The sequence below is a fragment of the Arvicanthis niloticus genome, chromosome 8 (genome assembly GCF_011762505.2).
Source record: "Arvicanthis niloticus isolate mArvNil1 chromosome 8, mArvNil1.pat.X, whole genome shotgun sequence".
In the NCBI taxonomy this organism is placed as follows: Eukaryota; Metazoa; Chordata; class Mammalia; order Rodentia; family Muridae; genus Arvicanthis; species Arvicanthis niloticus.
The window spans coordinates 75,073,784-75,101,587 of NC_047665.1; the positions used below are offsets into that span (position 1 = coordinate 75,073,784).

General features: G+C 36.7%; 1 protein-coding gene across 1 annotated transcript; it reads left to right on the forward strand.

Moving 5' to 3' along the window:
- Nucleotides 1-872: 872 nt before the first annotated feature.
- LOC117713418 (uncharacterized) lies at nt 873-27,804 on the forward strand. The gene is made up of 8 exons (XM_076939653.1): nt 873-1,328; nt 11,913-12,027; nt 12,179-12,352; nt 13,906-14,012; nt 15,169-15,262; nt 18,026-18,372; nt 21,430-21,523; nt 27,381-27,804. Exons 1-8 carry the CDS (start codon nt 1,078-1,080, stop codon nt 27,708-27,710), a joined length of 1,512 nt encoding a protein of 503 aa, XP_076795768.1. The 5' UTR covers nt 873-1,077; the 3' UTR covers nt 27,711-27,804.

Genomic DNA, 27,804 nt, shown 5'->3' on the forward strand with positions numbered 1-27,804 from the left:
ATCTTCAGTCCCATATCACACTGACATTATTACCCAGAGAATAAAGAAATTACAGGGCTCATGAGAAGTAAAGGAGTAAGTAATTCAAATGTTGAAAATGTTCCTAACTCAAGCAGACACATCCAACAGCGTAGATACAGTGAAGGACAGACTGCTCCAAAGGGCAGAAAAAAGACTGGATGGCTTCTCACTTATCAGGCTAAGTGGTGCTTGTTTCTGCTAAGAAAAAGTTGCAAATATGGCTGGGTGTGGTGGTGCATATTGTTAATCCTGGCATATGGGAGGCAGAGGCAGGCAGATTTCTTTCATTCCTGGGCCAGCCTGGTCTAGTAAGTGAGCCCATCCAGCTGTTAGTGAAAGCCCCTAATGGAATCAAATATACCTCTCCAAATCAACAGCCAAAACCAACAAAAACAAAAACTCCAAACTAAACCAAACCAAACCATCTAAACAAACAAACAAACCCAAAACCCAAAATAATGTCACTGCTTTTGGAGTCACCAAAGTCGTCTTCCTTGCCTAATGGCTCCTGCTAAATCCCTATTGACAACAGTGGGTGCACAGTGGCTTTTTTTTTTTTTTTTTTTTTTTTTTTTTGGAAGTCAAAGAAAGGGCAGCTTGACTGACAGGTTTTTAGGAAATTGCTCTCAGAGACTAAACCAGTGCTGGCTCCAGCAGGCTTCAGCAGTCCCCAGCAAATGTGTGGTTTCTCAGATCCAAGGCTAGACTGAGATAGTAATCCAATTTCCCAGATCAGGCCATGAGCATAAACAGCAAGCATGCTGAGAATTTCTATTATAGTAGTTTGATACAGGCGTTCCAATTGGTCAGACTGCTCATGCCTGAGTTTTGATGCGTTGCTTGGCAACAGTGGGATGGTCTTCAGTTGACAGGAGTACCTGTGCTGCCTGGACTCTATCCTTCTGAGCTTGCCTGTGGGTGCTTTGTCGTGGTGGTGGCAAAACTCACTTGGCCTCCTTTTGACATATAACAGTGTGTTGGTTGAGAGTGGCCAACAACCGAGGGGGAGGAGCAGGGATCTAGTGACTTGGGGTGGGTGGATGGGGGAGCTCCACCATGAAGAAGTTGTTTGGCAACTGGAATCGAAGGCATTCTTCCTCTGGCCCCTCCACCAGCCAGAGGGAGTCCTTCCTGGGCCCTGATGGGCAGTGCTGGGATGCTATTGCCCTCCATTCCTTCAGAAAGCCCAAAAGGTACAAAGCTTTTGGAAAGATTCACAAGGCTGCGAGCCGGGGTGCTGTTGCCACGGTTCAGAGCAGACTCATACTTGAAAAAACTGGCGTCAATGATCGAGACAAGAATGACAGGTAACTGGAACTGAGAGTCAGGGCCAAGGCACAGGTTGGGAGTCGTGTGGAGAAAGATGTGTCAGCTTTCCTAAGTAGCCCAGAAAACGAGCGAGGAGGGAACTGCCAATGCCTTCAGTTCTGGTGACTAGTATATTGGCCTTTGTCATTAAGATGTCTTAGGAATCAAAGGTGGTCATCTCTGAGCTTGGCGGTTACTCTACTGTTCCATGAAGGTGGGGAGTGGGGGCGCTACTGACCTAGAACTGTTCACCACTCAACTCCCTTGATTCTTGAATTTCTTTATGTTTTGATATTCAGCCCTCCTCTTTTCTGTGATTGCCTGATGTACGTGTTTCTCTCCCAGGCTCTATAGTAGGTTGATGTGTTCATGTCATTAAATTTCATTCCTTCAGTGCCCCAAAGTAACTAACTCACTTAATAGTAATAACCACTCTTTCAATTTGGCGTCTGAGTTCACCTACGGGCAGTATACAGAGAATCAACGTGAACTCCTGCAATGCTAACATTAATCTTTGGTGTCATTTTCAAAGGCTGTCTCTAGCTGAATTCCAGGCTTCTGGAATCTATGGTCTTATCATGCAGCTCAGAGCAGAAATTCAGGACCACATGGTTTATCTTTTGGAAGGCTTAGCTCTCCTCAGCCTTGGAGAGCCACACAGGCTGCTTCCCCTTCATTCCTTGATATTTCTTTGTGTTTTTCATTATCTGCAAACTGTACTGTAGCTTTGGTTTTCCCTCAGCTCTTTCATGTAGAGTGGGTTGTTACCTTCATTTTTCTCAATTTGTACATCCCGACAAATTCATATCCAAAATGCCATCCTTGTTAAATGGCACCTTAATTTTTTATTTATCTGTGAATTCTGCCATGAACACATGGAGAAGTATTATTATACATTTATTGGTAATAAAATATTTTTGTGACATGCAAATTTATGACTATTTTTCACATAATAATTATCATATACAATTTGTACTGTATATTAATATATTCTAAAAGCAGTTAATGACTTTAGAAGTAAAGAATAAATCTTAATGCAAAACTTAAAGTTTATTATGCAGTCATATATACTTACAAGTTTGTTACACATAATTAGACATCATTTTAGTTGAAGTTTTCTGAAAATAAGACATTGAATGTGTTTATCTCAAATACAGGTTTTCTTTCCATTTATACAAGTTTTTCTTCAAAAGCCATAATGTCTGCAGTCATAAGAATGAGAAGGAAAAATGACTTTAAACTGAAAATCTGTCTTAAATATGCTCCTTACTTTTTTCAACCTACTAAAGAAAGTTTTTTAAAGCTGAGATACACGAATCACGTATAGTGCCTTGTCTTAGAACAGGAGGAAGACAAAAGCTTAGGTTAGATATGTTGAAGGAAAAATCAGAGATATTCACAGAAAAAGCAAAAGTGGCTTCCTGAAATCAGGAAATTATAAATATAGGCACAAGAGAATAAATATGAGCTTTATAAAGTTGTGTGCATTTGCATGTTGGAAAATTTTGGACAGGATGATCATTTACCTCTCATTATGCTTGATAAACACCAAATGATTACATAAGTCTATATATGAATACCAGCAGTTTGAAAGTCCCATTGGCATACTCTGTTGTAACTTCATTCTTTCTTAGAAAGTCTGCATAATGCTCTCTATATTTTTCACTGGCCATTGTCATATTTATATCTCTGGTACATTTTGTATTTTATCTTGAACATCAGGTACTCATCACAAAACTTTTTAAAGGTCACTCAACTATTGCCATGTCTTCATTTCTGTTACTGTGATCAAACACCCCAACAAAGCAAAATCCTGGAGAAAAGGGGGTTATAGTTTATTATAATGGGGAAATCAGAGTCAGGATCTGGTCACTCCACATACACAGACAAGAAAGGAATAAAACAAAAGCAAGCTGTTTGCTCTCATTACTCAGCCTGTGGAACATTGGTACCCATAGTGTGTCCTTCTACAGTTAACAAGAAAGTACCCTATACACATCCCCACAGCAAACCTGATGTACAGAATTCCTCAGTTAAGGCTCTGGTTATAGGTGATTTTAAGCTGTGGCAAGTTGTAATTTAAGACAATTCAACATAGCTTCCTGGGTGTTGAAATACATGTTTATTTCAATAAGTAAAAAAAAAAAAAAAAAAAAAAAAAAAAAAAATGACCCATATTGTAGCTATTTAAATGAAAAACTTTCCATATCTGTGGGCCTTAATTTGAAGATAATAAAATAGAGACTTAAAGATTAGCTAACATCATTAATCCAGAACACACATAGACACACCTGTACACACAGACACACAGACACACAGACACACACAGACACACACACACACACACACACACACACACACACACACACACAGAGGCACACACACCTACACACATTAACACAAGAAACATACAAATACTCCACACATACATACATGTGCATGCACACACACACTGTACACATGTACACACCTACAACATACACACGCCCACACACATACAGAGACACATAAAAATGACAGCAGTCTACAAAATAAAACTGTTGGATATACAAATGCAACTGTAGAGGTTTTGCACGTAACTTCATGGACCCATTTGTTGAGGCAATTTTCTCACATTAGGGGAAGATAATGATTATTGACAGTGTTACTTTATACCTCCTACAGCTTGCTGATAAAATAAATATAAATTCAATCTCACCAATTTCTTGACTTATGAGTTGTGAGTTATAATTAATAAAATAATTAATTAAATTTATCAGAATACTCACAATTATTAAGTATAAAACACTGAACTCCTCAACTTTATTTATTCTTTTTACACAATAGTTCACCAAATATACACTGATTCTCTATTATGTAGGTATCACATTTATTCTATGGCCTGTAAATGTCTCTCACCCTGTCCAGATTTTCTGCCCTATGTAGAAAGTTTAGAGAAATAGACCTCAAGTCTAATTGGACCTCTACCTCTTTCCTTTCAATTAACAATATTTCTAAAATTAGGAAATTATAAAGAGTAGCTATTTTGAAAAATTATAGCAGTATCAAAATCTCCTATTCATTAATCATTGGAACCTCTCATTTCTGCACACTGTATACATTTAAGTAAGTAATAAAATGACCCATACTTTCTCATTTGAGTCCTGGTTTTTCTTTAGTTAAAGATTTATAAATCAAAGAGTTATTTTTCAGATACAATTTACTATTATCATATTCTGCAAGCCCCTTCAACTCCTTCAGTCTTCTCTCTAACTCCTCCATTGGGGATCCTGTAATCAGTTCAATGGTTATATACTAGCACCCACCTCTGTATATTCAGGCTCTGGCAGAACCTCTCAGGAGATAGGTATATCAGGCTCCTGCCAGCATGCACTTCCTGACATCTACATCAGTGTTTGCATTTGTTGACTGCACTTGGCATAGATCCCCAGGTGGGGCACTATCTGGACGGTCCCTCTTCCAGTCTCTGCTCCACACATTATCTCCATATTTGCTCTAGTGAGTATTATGTTTCTTCTCCTAAGAAGGACTGATGCACCCAAACTTTGGTATTTTTTCTTCATGGGCTTCATGTGGTCTGTTAGTTATGTCTTGGATATTGTGAGCTTTTGGGCTAATATCCCACTTATCAACAAACGCATACCATCTGTGTTCTTTTGTGACTGGGTTACCTCACTCAGGATGATATTTTCTAGTTCCATCATTTGCCTAAGAATTTCATGAATTCATTGTTTTTAATAGCTGACTAGTATTCCATTGTGTAAATGTACCACAGTCTCTGTATCCATTCCTCTATTGAAGGACATCTGGGTTCTTGCCAGCTTCTGGCTATTATAAATAAGGCTGCTACGAACAGAAATAGGGGAGCATGTGTGTTTGTTATATATTGGAGCATCTTCTGGGTATATGCCCAGTAGTGGTATAGCTAGGTCCTCAGATAATACTGTGTCCAATTTTCTGATGAACTGCCAGACTGATTTCCATAGTGGTTGTACCAGCTTACAAGCCCACCAACAATGGAGGAGTGTTCCTCTTTCTTCACATCCTTGCCAGCATCTACGGTCATCTGAGTTTTTAATCTTAGCCATTCTGACTGGTATAAGGTGGAATCTCAGGTTTGTTTTGATTTGCATTTTCCTGATTACTAAAGATGTTGAATATTTCTTTAGGTGTTTCTTAGCCATTCTACATTCCTCTGTTGAAAATTCTTTGTTGAATGTTGTACCCCATTTTTAAATAATATTATTTGATTGTCTGGAGTCTAGCTTCTTGAGGTTTTTGGATATTTTTGATATTAGCTGTTTTGTTTATTGACAGTGTCCTTTACCTTACAGAAGATTTGCAATTTTATGAGGTCCCATTTGTCATTTCACGATCTTTGAGCATAAGCCATTGGTGTCATGTTCAGGAACTTCTCCCCTGTGCCCATGTGTTCGAGGTCTTCCCCACCTTCTCTTCTATTAGTTTCGGTGTGTCTGGTTTCATGTGGAGGTCCTTGATCTACTTCGACTTGAGTTTTGTACAAGGAGATAAGAATGGATCAATTTTCATTTTTCTACATGCTGATCGTCAGATGAACCAGCACCATTTGTTGAAAATGCTGTCTTTTATCCACGGAATCATTTTATCTTCTTTGCCAAATATCAAATGACCATAGGTATAGGAGTTAATCAGGCTCTTCAGTTCTATTCCACTGATCTTCCTGCCTGTCTCTGTTCCAATACCATGCAGTTTTTATCACTAATGCTCTGTAGTACAGCTTGAGGTCATGGATGGTGATTCCCCCAGAAGTTCTTTTATTGTTGAGAATAGATTTTGCTATTTTGGGTTTTTTGTTATTCCAAATGAATTTGAGACTTGCTCTTTCTAACTCTGTGAAGAATTGAGTTGGAATTTTGATGTGGATTGTATTGAATCTGCAGGTTGCTCTGAGTAAGATGATCATGTTTTACTATATTAATCCTGCCGATCCATGAGCACGGGAGATCGTTCCATCTTCTGAGATCTTCATTTACTTTCTTCAAGACTTGAAGTTCTTGTCGTATAGATCTGTCACTTTCTTGGTTAGATTCACAACAAGGTATTCTATATTATTTGTGACTATTGTGAAGGGTGTCATTTTTCTAACTTTTTTCTCAGCCTGTTATTCTTTAAATAAAGGAAGGCTACTGATTTCTTTGAGTTAATTTTATTTTTCTTTTTTAATTTTTTTCTTTTTTTATTAGTAACTTTTAAAAAATGTTAATCAAAGGCTTTATAAGTTTGGTAATGCTCAATAACAAGATGCCCATACAATCAGAAGCATAACCCAATACCCAACCTAGATATACCAACTACCTTTGACTTCAGGAGACACTCGACATCCTCCTCCATGTTCCCCTCCCCCCCCATCCCCTATCTCTCGTCTCCTAGCTCCTCCTCTACTTCTCCTCTTCTCCTTACTCCTCCCACTTTAGATCTTCTTACATAACACCCTTCCTGTTAAAATAAAACTTTTCTATCAAAATACAATTAGAGCATAACTATACCAATTTGTATCAGTAAGGTACAAAATAGACCTAATACCCAGTCCATCATTTTGTTGACTAACCAGAACCTCTGTCATCTCTCCTAACTAAAAGACTTAGTTCTGAACCTGACTTTTTTCTTGGCTTTAGAATGAATGTCAGCTGAAAACCATCCTCTCAAATATTTTCTCTTAAAGTAAGTAGCCAAGATTGGCTATGAGACTATAAGTCTTCAACCCCATCAGAAATCCAGAATGACTGAATTAACTGAAATTATGGGAAGCACAAAGCATAGCTTCTAAAACTTAGCCAATTTATAGAGACTGCTGAATACCTGGACAGTCCCTATACTAAAAAACATTGGAGCATCTGATCTTCAGCCTTCTGGCCCAGGATCATCTGACAGACTTAGTGATGCAGAATTATTAAGGGCTGATTACTCTGTATTGGCAGATATAATCAGTCGACTATTCCTCAAGTGTGTCCTTTTCTGGACAGTAATTTGTCTGTAGATGGAAAGAGGCAATTCTTGCTTAGTGGCTGTCTCCCAACAGCTGGAGTAACTCCAAAGATGTTCAATTTCTTCTTAGAATCCAAGACAGGAAGCTGTCAGGAGCAGACAGGTCTCTAATCAAAATGAACATCAATACAGAAATGTTTGTAACCTCAATTCTGTGGACTTCTGATGTTTTGAAAATCAACTATCCATGTAAGGCAATCTGGACTGCTGTCTGTTAACTTCTCTCAGCTATTTCTAAATAAAATATAGAAAACACCCTAACAATAAACTCAGAGCCATGAATTTGCTATAGTCCCTTAACTCACAGTCTAACCATCTCAAATCAGTTAAAAAAGTTAAAGAAGGACTGGGTCTAAGCCTTGTATTCCTAAATGTGTTGTATAGGCACAATGCCTATGAGAGTAACACTATTAATCTCACTTTTATACCAATATGAAACTCATACCACTGTAAACCTTAAATATGAAATCAAAGTAAATTTTGTACCATTTAAGAAATTATAACTTCATCTTAATAACAATTGTACAGATTTCTACCAATAGGTTATGGCTATGCAATAAATCCTAGCTATTCCTCCCTGTTCCAACAAAACCATTACTTTTCCCTAGAAAGACAGCCGCAGTCCTCAAGCCCAGGGAATAGGGGTGCCGACTCTTCACTAACTTCTTCAGGCTGATTATGGGTGTTGAGATATTAGAAGAGGGGTGGGAAGAAGGGTAAATTGATAAGCTTCTGATGTTGTGTCTTCAGTGCATCCAGCTGGAATTCCAGGACATCAGAGGTTCAAGCAGGTCTGCTCAGCTTGCTTGATGAATAGATACACCAAGGCTGCGTATTCTGCAATATACAATTCTCAAAACAGATTTTAGTATCAAGATAATTTTTTGTTTGAATTCTGAAATCTAGTCTTCTGGAGGCCTGCCTCTGTCATGTCTAATCCATATAATTCTGGGAGTTTCTATGAGGGTATGCTTCCACCATCCTCCCATTCCTGCCTCCTTGCTCTCAAATTCCCCAACACTAGGGAATCCAAACTTTCAGGCACCAAGGCCCTCCACTTCCACTGACTCCTGACAAGGCCACCCTCAACTACCTATACAGGTGGAGGCATGAGTCCCTCCCTTTGTGTTCTCGGGCTGGAGGTTTTAGAATGGCTACTCCAGCTTGTGTCTTAGGACCATTTGCTTGAAAAATTGTTTTCCAGCCTTTTACTCTAATGTAGTGTTTGTCTTTGTCACTGAGGTGGGTTTCCTGTATGCAGCAAAATGCTGGGTCCTGTCTACATATCCAGTCCATTAGCCTTTGTCTTTTTATTGGGGAATTGAGTCCATTGATGTTAAGAGATATTAAGGGAAAATGATTGTTGCTTCCTATTATTTTTGTTATTAGAGGTGGAATTATCTTTGTGTGGCTGTCTTCTTTTGAATTCGTTGGAAGAGGATTACTTTCATGTTCTTTTTAAGGCATAACTACCCTCCTTGTATTGGAGCTTTCCCTCTATTATCCTTTGTAATGCTGGGTTTTTGGAAAAATATTGTGTAAATTTGGTTTTGTCATGGAATATCTTGGTATTTCCATCTATGTTAATTGAGAGTTTTGCTGGGTATAGTAGCCTGAGCTGGCATTTGTGTTCTCTTAGGATCTGTATGACATCTTTCCTAGATCTTGCTTTTATAGTATCTGGTGAGAAGTCTGGTATAATTCTGATGGGTCTGCCTTTATATGTTACTTGGCCTTTTTCCCTTATGGTTTTTAATATTCTTTGTTTGTTTTGTGCATTTGGTGTTTTGATTATTATGTGGTGAGAGGTATTTCTTTTCTGGTCTAGTCTATTTGGCATTCTGTACGCTTCTGTATGTTTATGGGCATCTCGTTCTTTAGGTTAGGGAAATTTTCTTCTATAATTTTGTTGAAGATATTTATTGGCCCTTTAATTTGGAAATCTTCACTCTCATCTATACCTATTATCCTTAGCTTTGGTCTTCTCATTGTGTCCAATGAAATCCTGAATTTCCTGGATGTTTTGTATTAAGAACTTTTTGCATATTGCATTTTTGATAGTTGTGTCAATGTTTTCTATGGCATCTTCTGCACCTGAGATTCTCCCTTCTAGCTCTTGTATTCTGTTGGTGATGCTTGCATCTGTGACTCCTGATCTTCTTCCTAGGTTTTTTATCTCCAGGGTAGTCTCCCTTTGAGATTTCATTATTATTTTTTACTTCCATTTTCATGTCCTGGATGGTTTTGTTTAATTTCTTCACCTGTTTGGTTGTGTTCTCTTGTAATTCTTTAAGGGATTCATGAAGTTCTGAGAAGGTATATTCTTTATTTTGGATGAAATGTTCTATAAATATCTGCTAAATCCATTTGTTTCATAACTTCTGTTAATTTCACTGTAACTCTGCTTACTTTCTGTTTCCATAATCTGTCCATTGCTGAGAGTGAGGTGTTGAAGTCTCCCACTATTATTGTGTGAGGTGCAATGTGTCCTTTGAGCTTTAGTAAGGTTTCTTTTATGAAAGTGAGTGCTCTTGCATTTGGTGCATAGATGTTCAGAATTGAGAGTTCATGTTGGCTGACTTTTTCTTTGATGAATATGAAATGTCCTTCCTTATCCTTTTTGATAGCTTTAAGTTGAAAGTCCATTTTATTTGATATTAGAATAGCTATTTCAGATTTTTTTTTTTCCATTTGCTTGGAAAATTGTATTCCAGCCTTTTATTCTGAGGTAGTGTCTGTTTTTGTTACTCAGGTGTATTTCTTTTATGAAGCAAAATGTTGGGTACTGCTGACATATTCAGTCCATTAATCTGTGGCTTTTTATGGGGTAATTGAGTTTATTGATGTTAAGGGATACTAAGGAAAAACAATTGTTGCTTCCCGGTTTTTGTTGTTGTTGTTATTAGAGGTAGAGTTATGTTTATGTGGCTATTTTCTTTTGGGTTTGTTGGAAGTACCTTACTTTTTTGCTTCTTCTAGGATATAATTTCCCTTCTTGTGTTGGATGTTTCCCCTCTATTATCCTTTGTAGGGCTAGATTTGTGGGAAGATATTGTGTAAGTTCACTTTTGTCATGGAATATATTGGTTTCTCCATCTATGTTAATTGAGAGTTTTGCTGAGCATAGTAGCCCGGGCTGGCATGTGTGTTCTCTTAAGGTTTGTATGACATCTGTCTAGGATCTTCTGGTAGTCTCTGGTGAGAAGTCTGGTGTAATTCTGATCGGTCTGCCTTTATACGTTACTTGACCTTCTTCCCTTATGGTTTTTAATATTCTTTCTTTGTTATGTGCATTTGGTGTTTTGATTATTATGTGACAGGAGGAATTTCTTTTCTAGTCTAGTCTATTTGGAGTTCTGTAGGCTCCTTTCATATTCATAGGCATCTCTTTTTTTACGTTAGGAAAGTTTTCTTCTATAACTTTGTTGAAGATATTTACTGGCCCTTTTAGTTGAAAATCTTAGTTCTATTCTATACCTATTATCCTTAGGTTTGGTCTTCTCATTGTGTCCTGGATTTCCTAGACATTTTGGGTTATGAGTTTTTTGCATTTTGTATTTTTTTAAATTGTTGTTTCAAGGTTTTTTCTTTTTATGGTATCTTCTGTACCTGAGATTCTGTCTCTTATCTCTTGTATTTTGTTGGTGATGTTTGCATCCATGACTCCTGATCTCTTTCTTAGAAAGAAATTAAAGACCTTTTAGAATTTTTTTGAAAATGAAGACACATCATACCAAAACTTGTGGGACACAGTGAAAGTGGTGCTAAGAGGAAAAATCATAGCTCTAAGTGCCTACAAAAAGAAACTGGACAGAGCCTGCACTAGTCTCCCTTTGTGGTTTCTTTATTGTTTTTACTTCCATTTTTATGTCCTGGATGGTTTTGTTCAATTCCTTCACTTGTTTGGTTGTGTTTTCTTGTAATTCTTTAAGGGATTTTTGGGTTTCCTCTTTAAGGGCTTCTACCTGTTTACCTATGCTCTCCTGTATTTCTTCGAGGGTGTTATTGAGATCTTTCTTAAAGTCTTCTATCATCATCCTGAGAAGTTATTTTATATCTGAATCTTGCTTTTCTGGTGTCATGGGGAATTCAGGACTTGTTATGGTGGGAGAACTAGGTTCTGATAATGCCAAGTAACCTTGGTTTTTGTTGCTTATGTTCTTGCACTTGCCTTTTGCCAGCTGGTTATCTCTAGTGCTACCTTCACTCACTGTCTCTGACTGGAGAAGTCTATCCTGTTATCTTGCTTGTCTCAGAATTCCTCAGAGTTCATCTGTCTCTGTGACCCTGTGATCCCGTGATCCTGTGATCCCGAGATCCTGGATAGCTCCTGGGAGTCAGGTTGCTTCTGGGATCCTAACATCCTGGTGTGCCCAGGCTTCTGAAATCTTGTAGTTCTATTATCGTATGTTCCTGGGTGTGTTAGAGCTCCTGGGAGTCCAGCTTTCCCTGGGGTTTGGGAAATGTGGTGCAGAACTGGCACCCTATGACTGCTCTGGGCACTGGTGCAGACTGGAAGGGTCGTAAAAATTCTTAAAATGTCTTTATTTTCGCAGAACAATGTTGCGCTATGCCTGTGCACATGGCCATCCTATTGTAGTTGCCCTTCTAATACAGTGGAATTGTGACTTTGATCTCAGAGACAGTGGCAACTGCACAGCACTAATTAAGGTAGATATCACCTAACAGTTTCAGTGTGACACAGATTTGATGGGAATTCTGGGAATAAACCTGATCTCGGCTAAATGCAAATGGTTAGTAAAATTGTGAAATTTTTGTATTTCCCATCTTTCCTATTTATTTCTTGATGTAATACCCATAGGCTTCACAGTATGGGCATGCTGAATGCGCATCCATTTTACTAGATCATGGTGCTGACCCAAATACCAAGGACAACCATGGGAACACGGCTCTGCACTATGCTGCTTGGCATCACAACATCTTAATGGCAGACATACTGCTGGAACACCATGCTGACATCAGTATAAGGAACAAGGTAGAGACCACACAGCTTTGATTTACAGATTATTTTCACTGCATGTGCTTTTAATGACTTATTTGCATTGTGAAATCAATGACAGGACATTTAAAAATATATTATTTGGTAAGACTATGTTGTGTAATTTATAACTATCTTACAAATGGTATTTTATTTTAATTGTTAGAGGTTGTTTTTTTTTTTTTTAAACAACTTTCATCCCTTAAGCAATCCCATTCCCTTTGCATATCTGTAAGCTTGATGAAGTTAATTATAGGAGCCGGTGCAAGGCTTATGATTATTGCAAAGAAAAATATCTTCTTGTTCAGCATTGTTCATTGAACATGCTAGCAGCTCAGTTCCTATCTCCTTGTCTGCCTGTCCGCCTGTCCGCCTGTCCACCTGTCCACCTGTCCACCTGTCCACCTGTCCGCCTGTCTGCCTGTCCGCCTGTCCGCCTGTCCGCCTGTCTGCCTGTCTGCCTGTTTCTCTGTGTATCCCTAGCTCTCTGGTACTGTGTCTCTGCTTCCCAAATGCTGGGACTAAAGTCATGCATTCCACATGCATTCAGATAGTGGTTTTCATTGTTCTAAAATGACCACACACACAGTTACCAGACTTTGTATTGATAGTTTCATTTTAATATCTGATTTATATTTTGCTTAGAAATAACCTTTAGTAGTAACTAAAAAAACTGGCCTAAATAATTTTAAGTAAATGTGTATCAGAGACATTGAGAGTTCTTAACAATAAGAGATTCATTGTCCTGTAGGTGGAAAAATGGTACAGATCCGTTGTTCATAAGTTATCAGAGTATATTTGATGCCTGTATCGTTTAGTTTACAACTTATATCTCAGTGAACCATTTGCATGTCTGCCATGGGTTCCTAATACCATAAGTAGAATCTAAAGAGTTGCTTTCCATAGTCTGGTGGGAATGCAGTTGTTTCTGTAATGCTTTCAGTGAAGTTGTGTGTTTGCCACAAAATCACCATGTAGGGAGGATTATGCATGTCATGATATTTCTTCCATACTGGTCTTATTGTGCTCAGGATTATAACATTTTTCTAACAGATGAACATGGTGCTCACACGAGGCATGGTATTCTGGTAAACTAAATATAGTTTGTAATATGAAGGATTAAACCCTCTCCCAGAGATGCAATTTAACTCATCACTCAATGGAAATACTGGAGACCTTTTCACTATGGTTTAATGTTTGGGGTATTAGAGGTAAAAATGAGGGCTCCATCCTCAAGGAGCTTTGGTTTAGCAAGGAGCAATCACATGACTCAAATACCATGGTAATGCCAGGGAAAAAGCCAAGCTCAGGTGACCTTTTCACCCTCAAATGAGTGTCAGGAGGACAGGATTTGTAGGCAGCTCTCAGCAGCAGGCAGAGGCTGTGCAAAGGGAAGAGCAACAAGTACAAGAGCACTGTGGGGTGAGAAGGGCAAGGCTGTGGCTCGCTGACCCTCAGAAGAAGGGAGCTCCATTAAGTCTTCCATGGGATTGTCCATTATTTTGAGAGAAATCAAGTTCTCAGAATTATCAACTATTGTTTTTCTACAGGATACTTTTACACCATGTACCTTGGCTCGATTAAGAAACAACGAAAGCCTGGCAAAATTTTTAGTAGACAAGAGAGACCAGATACTGAAAGCTGATGAACTGAAGAGGTAAAGTTGCTAATTCTGTTATTTTTCTGACTTTGTGGTATTGTATATTGGGTACAATCATTCGTGTCTGATCCAATCAATTGGTATGAAGAACAAATAAATATATTATTTAGGATATCATCACATAGTTTCCATAGATAGAGAAGCAATTATCCAAATTAAAAGTGTATATACAGATTCATCAGTAATCTTCAATATGGGCCAAAGATTTTCATTCATAATCTGATTCTATTTGTTGTTTATATTAGCTGAAGATTTTTAATATCAAAGTTTCTTTAAAGCATAGATTTGGAACTCTATACATTAGTATTTGATTTAAAATGAAGAGCATATGAATTTTTTTATCTAAACATGTTATATTCATTTTCTTTTTAAATGCCATATTAAATTAAAGTATATTTTTTCTCTTCAGCCTTCTGTTTTTTTCAGTTTTTTAAATGTTTGTTTGAAGGCAAGTACCTAAAATTCTCAACACTCATAAATTTGAGAAATGGGGATTGCCTTAAAATTTTCATCATCCTTAATTAGTACTTTTACAGGCTTAGACAGGAATACATAGAAAACCAACGTCTATCTTGACACTTAACACACACACTCACACACATACACATAGAGACACACACTCTTACAAACACACCACACACACACACGAGAGAGAGAGAGAGAGAGAGAGAGAGAGAGAGAGAGAGAGAGAGAGAGAGAGAGAGAGGTCTGTGGGCAGGAGATTGAGAGAGGTATCTTCCTGGTTATTGTGCCTATCTCCATTTTAAATGTGGAAACCATTAGATAAACATAGGAAAAAATTAGCAGGACTTTGCTTCCCTGTCACACTTTTCACTACATTATGCACAATGAAAGACTCTAGTGTTTGTTAGTTCATATGGACCTGAAAAGTTAGGACCTATATGGAAAAGCTGAATGCAGATTGTAATTTTTATGTTTTATAGCCCTGAGACTTCTCTCAGAACTGAACATAGCCAATTATTCTTTACATTTTGTACATTTTATCTTGTCAAAATTTTCAAGCCCAACTAGAAAAATGATGGTTACAAATCCATTCATTCGAATAATTTTAGAAAAATTTCTGCACATTTCAGGAACTCTGTTTTATAAAAATTGATCTGTGAGTATAATTATTTTAATATATGGTTTTTAGACTGAAACGTAAAAAACGGAAGAAAAAAGTTAGAATACATCTTCCAACAGAAGATTCAGGACAGCTTCAGTTGATCTTGGATGGTACAAGTTTGGTAAGTCAGTTGTATTCAGAAGACTATTTTCCTTTGTCAAGCAGTGTTGTATAGGAGTACTTCAGGCACCATGAGAAACATCCCATGAGCAATAGCAGGCATATTCACTCAGCAGAGGTACATAAAGGCAAAACTCCAACGTATAGAAATAAAACAATGAATAAATTTAACAATTTAGAAATTATACATTTTAAAAATTAGATTTAGCTAATCATTTGTGTATGTTGTCATGTGATTGCCTTAGTGAGTATAGAATAGAGATAACAACCTCTGGGACTTGGATCACTCCTCATACTGTGTGTTACAGGGAATGTACTCCAGTTACCAGGTTTGGTGTTAACTACCTGTACCCATGAAACTATCTTGTCTGTCTAAAATGCATACACACATACATACATACATACATACATACATACACACACATATATGTATGTATTCTGCTAAAATGCTAATATTTCTAAAACTCTAATTACTTTAAAATTGATGTTATCTATTATTTGTGAATCTCACACATATGGATAATTTTTTAATGCATAATCCCATTCTTGACATCCAACATATCTTTGAGATCCCTTTCCAACTTCATGTCTCCTCTTACTTCTCAACTTCTTTCTATTTTTTCTCCATGTTCTTATCCATTTTTAATTATCCTACAAAGTCTGATTATGGCTGCTCATATATTTATTAATGTGGGCCTATAAATTGTCCCTTAAGTAATCTTTATACCCATAGATTAGTGTATCTCTCAACCCTCACTGAAGGAATTTCCTTTTGCAGATGGTGATTAATACAGAGAACAGTAGCTGTTGAGTGTATTACAATCAATACCACTCATTTTCCTCCCAAGATTTTGGGATTATTGATTAGAGGACAGAAGGACTGTAAGCAGCAGATAGTGGACATCTGCAATAGAGATATATTTATTGATCATGGTAGGACAATTGTGTACATGAGCTCACAGAGCCTTTGACTTCATGCACAACACCTATGTAAGATAAAGCCAGCCAAAATCCCAGTCAAAAAGCCCCATCCCTGTCTGAGAATCTATTTGGTAATTAATTGTTGCAGAACAAGGTTCTGCAACTTATCTTAAAAAATGCTGCCACTGCAAAGCTACCCATGTCCAGTAGATGGTACACTCTTGCATACACAAGCAGCACTAATTAGACTCCTGGGTTTTGCAACAGATATGCACACAAGACTGCCACCAAACAGATATGCATGTACACACACACACACACACACAGTGTGGCAGCAAGAAACTTGAAGTTGGATGGAATGGGGAGAAACTGGAAGTAAGAAAATGGAGAGTGAGAGATAAAAACACATTATATGCATACATGAATTTTTCAATAAAATAGTGCCTATGGAAAAAATAAATTAATAATGTGAGCACTGACAAATTAAAAACTTGTGAGCTTCATGATAGAAATGAAATGTTAAAACACAGATAAAACTAGACACCAGATTGTGCATAGATTTACAAGTCATGTTTTCACAATTGTTATTAATATATTATAAATATCTCATAATATATATAAAAGTATTCCATAGTGTGATAAAGAATCCATTTCAAACTGTCAATATTCTGAATATATATTTCCCTGAAGAAATAGAAATTGTCACAAAACAGGAAAAGGTGTCCAACATGATTAAATTTGAACCAGTAGATTCCATTTCATACTTTTGTAGTAGGTATAATTTTGGTTTTTTTAAAGGTAGATATAAGTATTCTCGAAGATGTGAAGAGTAGAACCTTCCCACACAGCTGGAGTGGATGCAATATTGAACATTCCATTTCAAATATGTTGTAAATTTCTTAACAATTAAAATAAATGAAATCCAAGAGCCCAACAATTCTACTTCTCACTGCATTCCAAGTAGAAATAAAAATATATATTCATACAAAGTCTTGCATATTATAGATGTTCATGGCAGTATTATTCATAATAGCCAAAAGATGGAGACCACCTTAATGCACTTCAGTTGACCAATGGATGTAAAAATGTAATGCATTATACAAATTCCATTTAGCAGTTAAAATATATGGAGGCAATTTGGATTTTGAGAAAGCATTTCTCAAACTGTATTGTGTTTATCATTGAATAACTCTGAATGTACTCAAAATTATTGATAGAAGGGATAAGTACATTGTTATGGGTAGTTTTGATTGTCTTTTTGACACAGTGTAGAATCAGTTTGGAAATGTGTCTTCAATGAGAAATTCCCTAGATTAAGTTGGCCTGAGGTCATTCCTGTGAAAGATTTTTTGAATTTGGGTCACTGGGTTTGAAAGACTTACTGTGAATTTGGACTGCACCATTCTTGGGCTGGGTCCAGGGTTATTGCAGTCTAGAGTGACTGTAGTGTTAGCATTCCTGCATTCATTGTTCCTGTCTGTGGATGAACTATGAACTATGAACTATGTTGGTGAACTACCAAAGGTTCCTGTTCATTTGGCTTTTCTGTGATAATGGACTGTAACTTGGACTTTTAAGCTAAACAAACCATTTCTAAGTTAAAAAAAAGAAAATCAGGAAAACCAATGAGTGAATTGATAGAATTAATAAAGGAAGCTGTATATTAAATCACTTTAGTTACTTGGGATGGAGAGATGGGTTAGCAGTTAAGAGCTCTTGCTGGTTTTCTGATGGCCCTGTATCAATCCCCAGCACCCATACACAGACTTACATACAGACAAGATACTCTTTCCCTTAAGAGATATAAAAGAATTAAAGTCAGTTATATTAATTTTCATTAAAGGTCACTGAAGAAGCTGATAAGCAGAAAGTCATCAGGTTGCAATTAGCAGAAAACCTGAATGACAGTTGGGTGCATGCATCAGAAGACCAGATTCAAAGTGTGGTTCATGCTTCAGAAAGTGGAAATCACAGTGCAATTCATGTATCAGAAAACCTGAATCCCAGTTCAGCATACACATCAGAAAATGAGAGTCAGACTGAGGTGCCTGCAGTTCTAAACCTGATGAACAGTGTGGTGCAAGAAGCAGAAAACCCGAACCACAGTGCTGCAGCCCTAGTTCTACAAAAACAGGATGGAAAAACTGAAGAGCAACCTGTTCCTGTTGAGGAGAATCGAGAAGATGATGGGTAAGGCCACAGTGATATTTCACAGTAGATGTTACTCTCTAGTGATGCTCATAGGAACGATGACCGTGTTGGACACTTCTTAAACCTGGCACAGTCAGACTTCCATGATCATAAGATGCTGATAATCAATCAGATGCTGTTGTTTCCAATTCTGTGGACATGCTTTTTGTAAAAGACAACCACTGTTGGCAAACTCATGTGACAACTAAGAGTCTAGAAGCCAGGGTAAAAGGCCATTTTGATTGGAAATTAGAATAGTAAACAGTGTTTTGACAGTGTCTGGACAATATAGCACAAAGTCATTGAGTGTGTGATGTTGAAAACATACAAGGCTTGCCTCCCTGCACTAACCTTTTCCTTGACATGTATTATTTCTCAGTACTTCTAGAATGTATCAAGGTAACTAACCATCAAACAACATATACTGAAGAATACTTAGAAAGTGTACACACAGCCACACACACACAGCCAGACACACCTATACATATTGACAAAAGAAACACACCCAAATGCATCCATATACATACATGCACACACATACATACACTACACACTTGTACACACATACACCATACACACACACAAAACACACACTTACATGAAAATGACAGCAGTCTACAGAATAAAATTATTCAATATACAAATGCAAATATAGAGGTTTTTCACTTATTTTCATGGACTCATTATCCAATTAAAAAGTGTTTATAGAGATTCATCACTAATATTCAATATGGGTGAAAGATTTTCATTTATAATCTGATTCTGTTTGTTGTTAATATTAGCTGAATATTTTTAGTATCAGTTACTTTTAAGTATGGATTTGGAAATCTATACTTTAGTATTTAATTTATAATGAATAGCATAACCATTTTTATTTCAATATGTTATATTCACTTTCTTAATGAAACATTAAATAAAAGTACATTTTGAAAAGATTTTTTTCTCTTCAGTTTTTTTTATTTTTTTCTGCAAATTTATTTTCATCTTTGTTTGATGGTAAGTACCAAATATTTTCAACACTCCTGAACTTGAGAAATAGGGATTGCCTTAAAATTTTTGTAAGTCTGAATTAGTACTAAGACAGGCTCAATCAGGGATACATAGAAAACCCAAGTCTATTTTTACACATAACACACACACACACACACACACACACACACACACACACACTCGCATGCATGCACTCATGCACACAAAGAGAGAGGGTGTGTGTGAGGGATAGTGAGATGAATATCTTCCTGGTCATTTGCTAGGGACCAGCCCCGGTGTGGTGGATGAAGTCTTCTTGTTTTTTCGTGAGGCAACTGAGGGGGAAGAGCATTGGTGGGGGGGGCAGTGTAAGACTTGGTCTTATGAGATATTTAGGGTTGCTGTATAATGAAAGTTTTCTTATCTATGTTAGAAAAGTTTACTTACTATGCTACTGTAGCTCACCTGCTTTCTGTGATCCTCTGGCTAGAAACTGCAGTTTCTGGCACTTAGCACCTCATCCCAAAAACAGCAAAGGAAAAAGTAAATAGCCTTTGTACTATCTCAGCAGTAAGTGCTGGGCTTTAACTTATGCCTGCTAGTCTGAGGTCACAGGAAGAAAAGACACTTAGAGATGTGGTTATAGCATTTATTACTAAGTTGTTAAAAAGTTTCCTATGAAAGCTATCTAAGGGGAAAAGCAGGAAGGTCCTAAGTGGGGAAAAGGAAAACTTCTATTTTACCTTAGAAAAGGGAAAAATTCTATTCTATATACTACTCTAAATGGGGAAAGGTAAAAAAAAATCCTCTTCTATCTCTATTCTCTCTCTCTATTCTAACTGCCTCTCATCTCTTTGTCCTCAGTACTTATACATCTTTCAGAGTATATGATCACACTTTACAAAGTTCATCACAAGTTCACACCAAAAATCAAACCATAAAATGAAATAGAAGTTTACAACACAGAATGTTTACATGCATATCCATTAGGAGCAATTATCTGGCTAAACATCCATCACCTGTCTAGCTTTACAGGTTCATTGAAGGTTTAAAACTATAACTAAGAAATTAATGAAGTTTTGTATAGATAAACCCAGGCAATAATTTATCTTCTGTTCTAGTACCTATAATAAATTGTTAGTTCCCTATACTGACCTTTGGTTAATGTTTTTACAACCTCTTGGAAAGTGCTCTGAATAGGAGAAAGTCTGGTTACTCTCTAAGAGCAATTAACTGATAACACTTGGGAGGCTGGCAGATCTCTCATTGCAGTTTTGACTATCAGAAAGGCACCTAGTAGCAGTCCCACTATAAAAGAGCTTAATGATTATTGATATAATTTTAGGAATCCTTATAGGATCATCATAAAGACTTAAGAGGTCATCTATTTGTCTATATAGTATCACCACAAGATCCATCTTCATGGATCTGCAGAGATCTGCTCCAAAGGGGTGTGCTATTGCTTAGTGATTGTTATATTTGTTTAATAATAATAATAATAATAATAATAATAATAATAATAATAATAATAGAAAAAACATATTAATAGCAGGAATCTTTGCTAAAATAAGTCCCTTAAAGCCCTGCTGATAAGGACTTACTTGTCACAGATATAATAATCCAAGGCAAGCCATTTCAGGATGATCACTGCTAATTATTAGCTTGTCCCTTTATGGCTCCTGACAATCATTGTGCCTATCTTCATTTTAAGTGTGAAAACCATTAGATAAACATAGGGAAAAATTGGCAAGGCTCTACTTCTCTGTCACACTTTTCACTATATTGTACACAATGAAAGATTTTAGCATTTGTTAATTCATATGGATCTGAAAAGCTAGGACATATATAAAAAACAGGTTGTAATTTTCGTATTTTTAGAGCCCCAAGACTTCTCCTTGAACTTAACATAGCCAATTATTCTTTACATTTTATACATTTTATATTGACAAAAATGTCAAACCCAGCTAGAAAATGATGGTTACCAAACCATTCATTTGAATAATTTTAGAGAAGTATCTGCACATTTCAGAAACTCTGTTTTATAAGAATTGATCTGTGAGTATAATTACTTTAAAATATGGTTTTTAGACTGAACTCTGTAAAACTGAAAATAAAAGTTGAACCGGAACATCCAACAGAAGATTCAGAACAGCCTCAGGTGATCTTGGATGGTACAAGTTTGGTAAGTCAGTTGTATTCAGAAGACTATTTTTCTTTGTCAAGTAGGATTCTATAGGACTACTTGAGGCACCATGAGAAACATCCCATGAGCAATAGCAGGCATAGTCACTCTGCAAAGATACATACAGGTAAAACTACAATGCATAGAAAATATTCACTCTGCAGAGATACATACAGGTAAAACTACAATGCATAGAAAGGAAACAACGAATAAATTTAACAATTTAAAAAGGAAACATTTTAAAAATTAGATTTAGCTAATCATTTGTTGTTGTCATGTGACTGCACTAGTGAGTATGGAATAGAGACAACTACTTGCGGGATTTGGTTCTCTCCTCATACTGTGTGTGTTACAGAGAATGTACTCCAGTTACCAGGCTTCATGCCAACTACCTGTACCCATGAAACTATCTTCTCTGTCAGAAATACATACATATGCACATACATACATACAAACATATTCTGCTAAAATGCTAATAACACTAAGACTCTAATAACTTTAAAATTTATGTTATCTCTTATTTGTGAATCTCACACATATGGATAATTTTTAATTCATATACTCCCTTTCTTGGCATTCAGCATGTCTTTGAGATCCCTTCCCAACTTCATGTCTCCTCTTTCTTCTCCCGCTTTCTCCTATTCCTCCTCATTTTTCTCCATGTCCTTGTCTATTTTTAATTATTCTACCAAGTGTGATTACTGCTGGTCATATATTTATTATGTGAGGCCATCTCCTCAATGGTGATCAACCTCTCAGTATCTATACTCCCTCCCCCACAAAAATTCGATCATCATCACCAGCCATCCACTACCAATAACTCTTCAGAAAAAGATGGAGCCTCATGAGCTATTGCTCTGTACATTCTCTCATTCTGATTACTCACTGTATGTTGTGTGTAGGTAACCATAGCTGCAATGAGTTCTTGAAAGTTGGTTTCCGTTTTGTTCAACTGAAATTGTCCTTTGACTTACAAAAGAAGATTTGCAATTTTATGAGGTCCCATATGTCTATAGTTGATCTTAGAGCATAAGTCATTGGTGTTCTGTTCAGAAAATTTTCTCCTGTATGTACATGTTCCAGGATCTTTCCCACATTCTCCTCTATTAGTGTCAGTGTATTTGGTTTTATTTGAGGTTCCCGATCCACTTGGACTTGAGGCTTGTAGAAGAGATAAGAATGGATCAATTTGCATTCTTCTACATGCTGACCTCCAGTTGAGCCAGCACAGTTTGCTGAAAATGCTGTTTTTATTCCCACTGGATAGTTTTAGAACCAGGTTCTGGTTTTGTTGATTCTTTGCATAGTTCTTTTTGTTTCTCCTTGGTTGATTTCAGCCCTGAGTTTGATTATTTCCTGCCTTCTACTAATCTTGTGTGTATTTGCTTCTTTTTGTTCTATAGCTTCTGCATGTGCTGTCAAGCTGCTAGTGTATGTTATCTCCAGTTTCCTTTTGGAGGCACTTAGACTATGAGTTTTCCTTGTAGCCCTGCTTTCATTGTGTACCATAAGTTTTGGTACGATGTACCTTCATTTTATGGGTGGGTGGGGGAACACCCTTGTTGTAGCAGGGGTAGGTGTGAAAGAATAGGGAGTTTCTGGGAAGAAAACCAGGAAAGGGGATAACTCTTGAAATGTAAATAAAGAAAATATCCAATAAAAAATAAAAAAATAAAAAAATAAATAATTGTGTTAGGAGCCATGCTGCGTTTGCTGAAGTAGCTATACGCTCGCCATTAGAAGATGGTGCTGGCTTCCTGTTCCTGGTTCTTCTTGGCCTTGGTGTCTGCAGCTGTGCGCACGAGTAGGTGCGAATTTTCCCGCTGATAGTACTATCAGTGGATATGTAAATGAGACCCCAGTCTGTAAGCCAATGAGGACAGATCATGTCTCTTTGATAGTATATAAGTCAGTACATTCTGGGGCTTGGGGTCCTTCCTTTGTTCTCCATCTTGCATCCTTCTAACTAAAAGAGCTGTAACAATAAAAGATGCTGTCAGAAGAATCTTGAATGTGGCGTGCTCCTTATCGGCGAGGTAGCGTGTCACATAATTGTTTTTATTTTTAGATAAAATAATATGGCCTATAGGAAATTAAGTATATTACTTAATTTATATATATTACATAAACATATTTATGAACTAATTAGGAGTTGGTCAAATTAACAATATATAACCTCATTGTAGAAATCAGTTTTCTTTTTATACACCAGAAAGAATGAAATTACAAAAATTCCATTTGCAGTAACATCAAATATAGTATTTTTTCAGAAAATGGTAAGTTAGTTCTAACATTGAAAATGATGCAAATGTTAAATTACTTATTAGAAAAGAAACAAAATTAGAATACATATAATATCTTATCTTCAAATTTACTGTTCAAAATCTAATGAGGAAGAGACCTGGATAATGGCTTATAGACCAGTGGAATAAAATTGAGAGCCCAGAAAATTAAACCTGATTTTTGGTCAGTTGGCATTTACAGAAGTAGCAAGGCAGTTTGGCAAAGCTGCATAAGGTGCTTAGACCACACTTATATATTCTACTTATATATTGTAATTATATATATTGTACTTATATATTGTAAATATTTATCTCATGCCATCCATAAGAATTAGCTCATGGATGTAAATTCAAGAGCTAGAGTTACGAAACTTGAAGTTGTGAAAGAAGAAAATCTTTATGATTTTGTGTCAGAAAGAGTCCCTAGATATGCCACTAAACCTTGATTTTAAAATGAACAACAGCCTAGTAGTGATTGAACTGGCAAGCTATGTCCACTCGTGTGATAGTGGCATAAATGACATGGATTTAATACTCACTCTATAAGATGGAATCTATTTTTGATATTGTTAACTAGGCTAAAACTTTCTGACTGTCATGGTCATAGATATATGGGAGACCTAATATTATTATTTTTCAAAATGAACATTGTACTAAGTTGTCCCTTAAGTTCCCATCTTTATTCCCATAGATTAGTGTATCTCTCAACTGTCATTGGAGGAATTTCCTTTTGCAGATGGTGATTAATTCAGAGAACAGTAGCTGTTGAGTGTATTACAATCAATACCACTCATTTTCCTCCCAAGATTTTGGGATTATTGAATAGAGGACAGAAGGACTGTAAGCGGTAGATAGTGGACATCTGCAATAGAGATATATTTATTGATCATGGTAGGACAATTGTGTACATGGGCTCACAGATGCTATGACTTAATGCACAGCACCTATATAATATAAAGCCAGCCAAAACTCCAGTCAAAAAGCCCCATCCCTGTTTGAGAATCTATTTGGTCATTAATGGCTTCTGAACAAGGTTGAGTAAATTTTCTTCAAATATGCTGCCATTGAAGAGCTACCCATATCCTGTAGATGGTTCTACACTCTTGCATACAGCTGTAGAAATTATTGGACTTTTTGGTTTTGCAACAGACATGCACACAAGATTGCCTTCTAATAGGTATATGCGCATATACACAAACACACATGTGATCATTGAGAAACTTGAAGTCGGATGGAATAGGGAAGAAACTGGATGTAAGAAAATGTAGAGTGAGTTTGATAAAAACATTATATGTATACATGAATTTTTCAATAAAATCGTGCCTGGGGGAAAATAAATTGTTAACTTCAGCTTAATTGTTAAGAACTTGTGAGCTTCATGATAGAAATGAAATTATAGCCTTCTGGTCTGGGACAGAGCACTCAGCAGATCCCAGGAGGCAGCCCTGCACCCACTCTCTCAGAACCCAAAGGAAGAAGGTCTCCCAGAAGCTGTAATCCGGTCAGTATCTTAGGTAAGGAGACAGCAACACCCACCCCAAACAGGGAGTAACTGAGACCCACTGGGATCCAGGAATTCACTCCTGGCCTAGAGCAGTGGTTCCTTCTGGCTTGGGCTGGAGCACTGAGCAGATCTTGGGCCTCAGTTCTAACCCCAGTAGCAACACTCACCCTACACAGTTCTGACACAAGCAAGATAATAGGAAAGATACACTCTAGTCAGAGACAGGGCAGGTAGCACTAAGGAAAACCAGATGGCAAAAGGCCTGTGTAAGAACATAAGCATCAGCAACCAAGGGTACTTGGTGTCATCAGAACCTAGTTCTCCCACACAAGAAAGTCCTGACTTCCCCATATCACCAGGAAAGCAAGAGTCAGACCTAAAATCACTTCTAATGATGATGATAGAGGACTTTAAGAAGGTCATAAACAACACTCTCAAAGAAATTGAGAACACAGGTAAACAGTTAGAAGTCCTTAAAGAGGAAACACAAAAATCCCTTAAAGAATTACAGGAGAACAAAACCAAACAGGTGAACGAATAGAAAAAAAAACATTTAGGACATAAAAATGGAAGTAGAAACAATAAAGAAATCACAAAGGAAGATTACCCTGGAGATAGAAAACCTATGAAAGAAATCAGGAGTCATAGACGCAAGGATCACCAAAAGAATACAATATATATAGAAGAGAGACTCTCAGGTGCAGAAGATACCATAGAAAATATTGACACAACTGTCAAAAAAAATGAAATGATAAAACACAGATAAGAAAACAGACACAAGATTTTGAATAGACTTTTACAAGTCATGTTCTCATAATTGTTATGTATATATCATAAATATGTCCTAATATATATAGAAAATTTCCATAGTGTAATAGAGAATCCATTTGAAACTGTCAATATTTTGACTATATATTTCCCTGAAGAAACAGAAATTGCCATAAAAACAGCAAAAGTTGCCTAACATGATTAACCTTAGGAAAAAGTAAACTTAAACTATTAGATTCCATTTTATACTTCTATAGTAGTTATAATTCTATTTTAAGGGCAGATATAAGTATTCTCAAAGATGTGGAGAAGTAGACCCACCCCACACAGCTGGTGTGATTGCAGTATTGAATATTCCATTTCAAATATGTTGTGAATTTCTTAACAATTAAAATAAATAAAATCCAAGATCCCAAGATCTTGCATTCCAAGGAGAAAAAAAATATGTCCATACCAAGTCTTGCATTATGGATGTTCATTGCAGTATTATTCATAATAGACAAAAGATAGAGACCATCTTAATGCACATTATTTGACCAATGAATGTAAAAATGTAATGCACTATACAAATTCCATTTAGCAGCTTATATAGAGAGAGGCAATTTGGATTGTGAGAAAGAATTTCTCAAATTGTATTGTATTTATCATTAAATAACTCTGAATTACTCAAAATTATTGATAGTAAGGATAAATACATTGTTATGGGTAGTTTTGATTGTCTTTTTGACACAATGTAGGATCAGTTTGGAAATGTGTCTTCAGTGAGAAATTTCCTAGATTAAGTTGGCCTGAGGTCATTCCTGTGAAAGATTTTCTGAATTTGGGTCACTGGGTTTGAAAGACTTACTGTGAATTTGGACTGCACCATTCTTGGGTTGGGCACAGGGTTATTGCATTCTAAACTGACTGTAGTGTTAGCATTCCTGCATTCATTGTTCCTGTCTGTGGATGGACTATGTCTAGCTACCACAGGTTCCTGTTCATTTGGCTTTCCTGTGATAATGAACTGTAACTTGGACTTTTAAGCTAAACAATCCATTTCTAAGTTAAAAAAAAAAAAGAAAATCAGGAAAACTAATGAGTGAATTGATAGAATTAATGAAAGAAACTCTATATTAAAACACTTCAGTTACTTGGGCTAGAGAGATGGCTCAGCAGTTAAGAGCTCTTGCTGCTCTTCTGGAGGTCCTGATATGAATCCCCAGCACCCATACACAGACATGTATACAGACAAGATACTCTTTCCCTTAAGAGAAATAAAAGAATTAAAGTCAGTTATTCTTAATATTAATTTTTGGTAAAGGTCACTGAAGAAGCTGATAAGCAGAAAGTCATCAGGTTGCAATCAACAAAAAACCTGAATGACAGTTGGGTGCATGCATCAGAAGATGAGCTTCAAAGTGTGGTTCATGCTTCAGAAAATGGAAATCACAGTGCAATTCATGTATCAGAAAACCTGAACCTCAGTTCGGCATACATATCAGAAAATGGGAGTCAGACTGAGGTGCCTGAATACCAGATGAACAGTGTGGTGCATGAAGCTGAAAAACCAAATCACAATGCTGCAGCCCTAGTTCTACAAAAACAGGATGGAAAAACTGAAGAGCAACCTGTTCCTGTTGAGGAGAATTGAGAAGATGATGGGTAAGGCCACCGTGATATTTCACAGTAGATGTTACTCTCTAGTGATGCTCATAGGAACGATGACCGTGTTGGACACTTCTTAA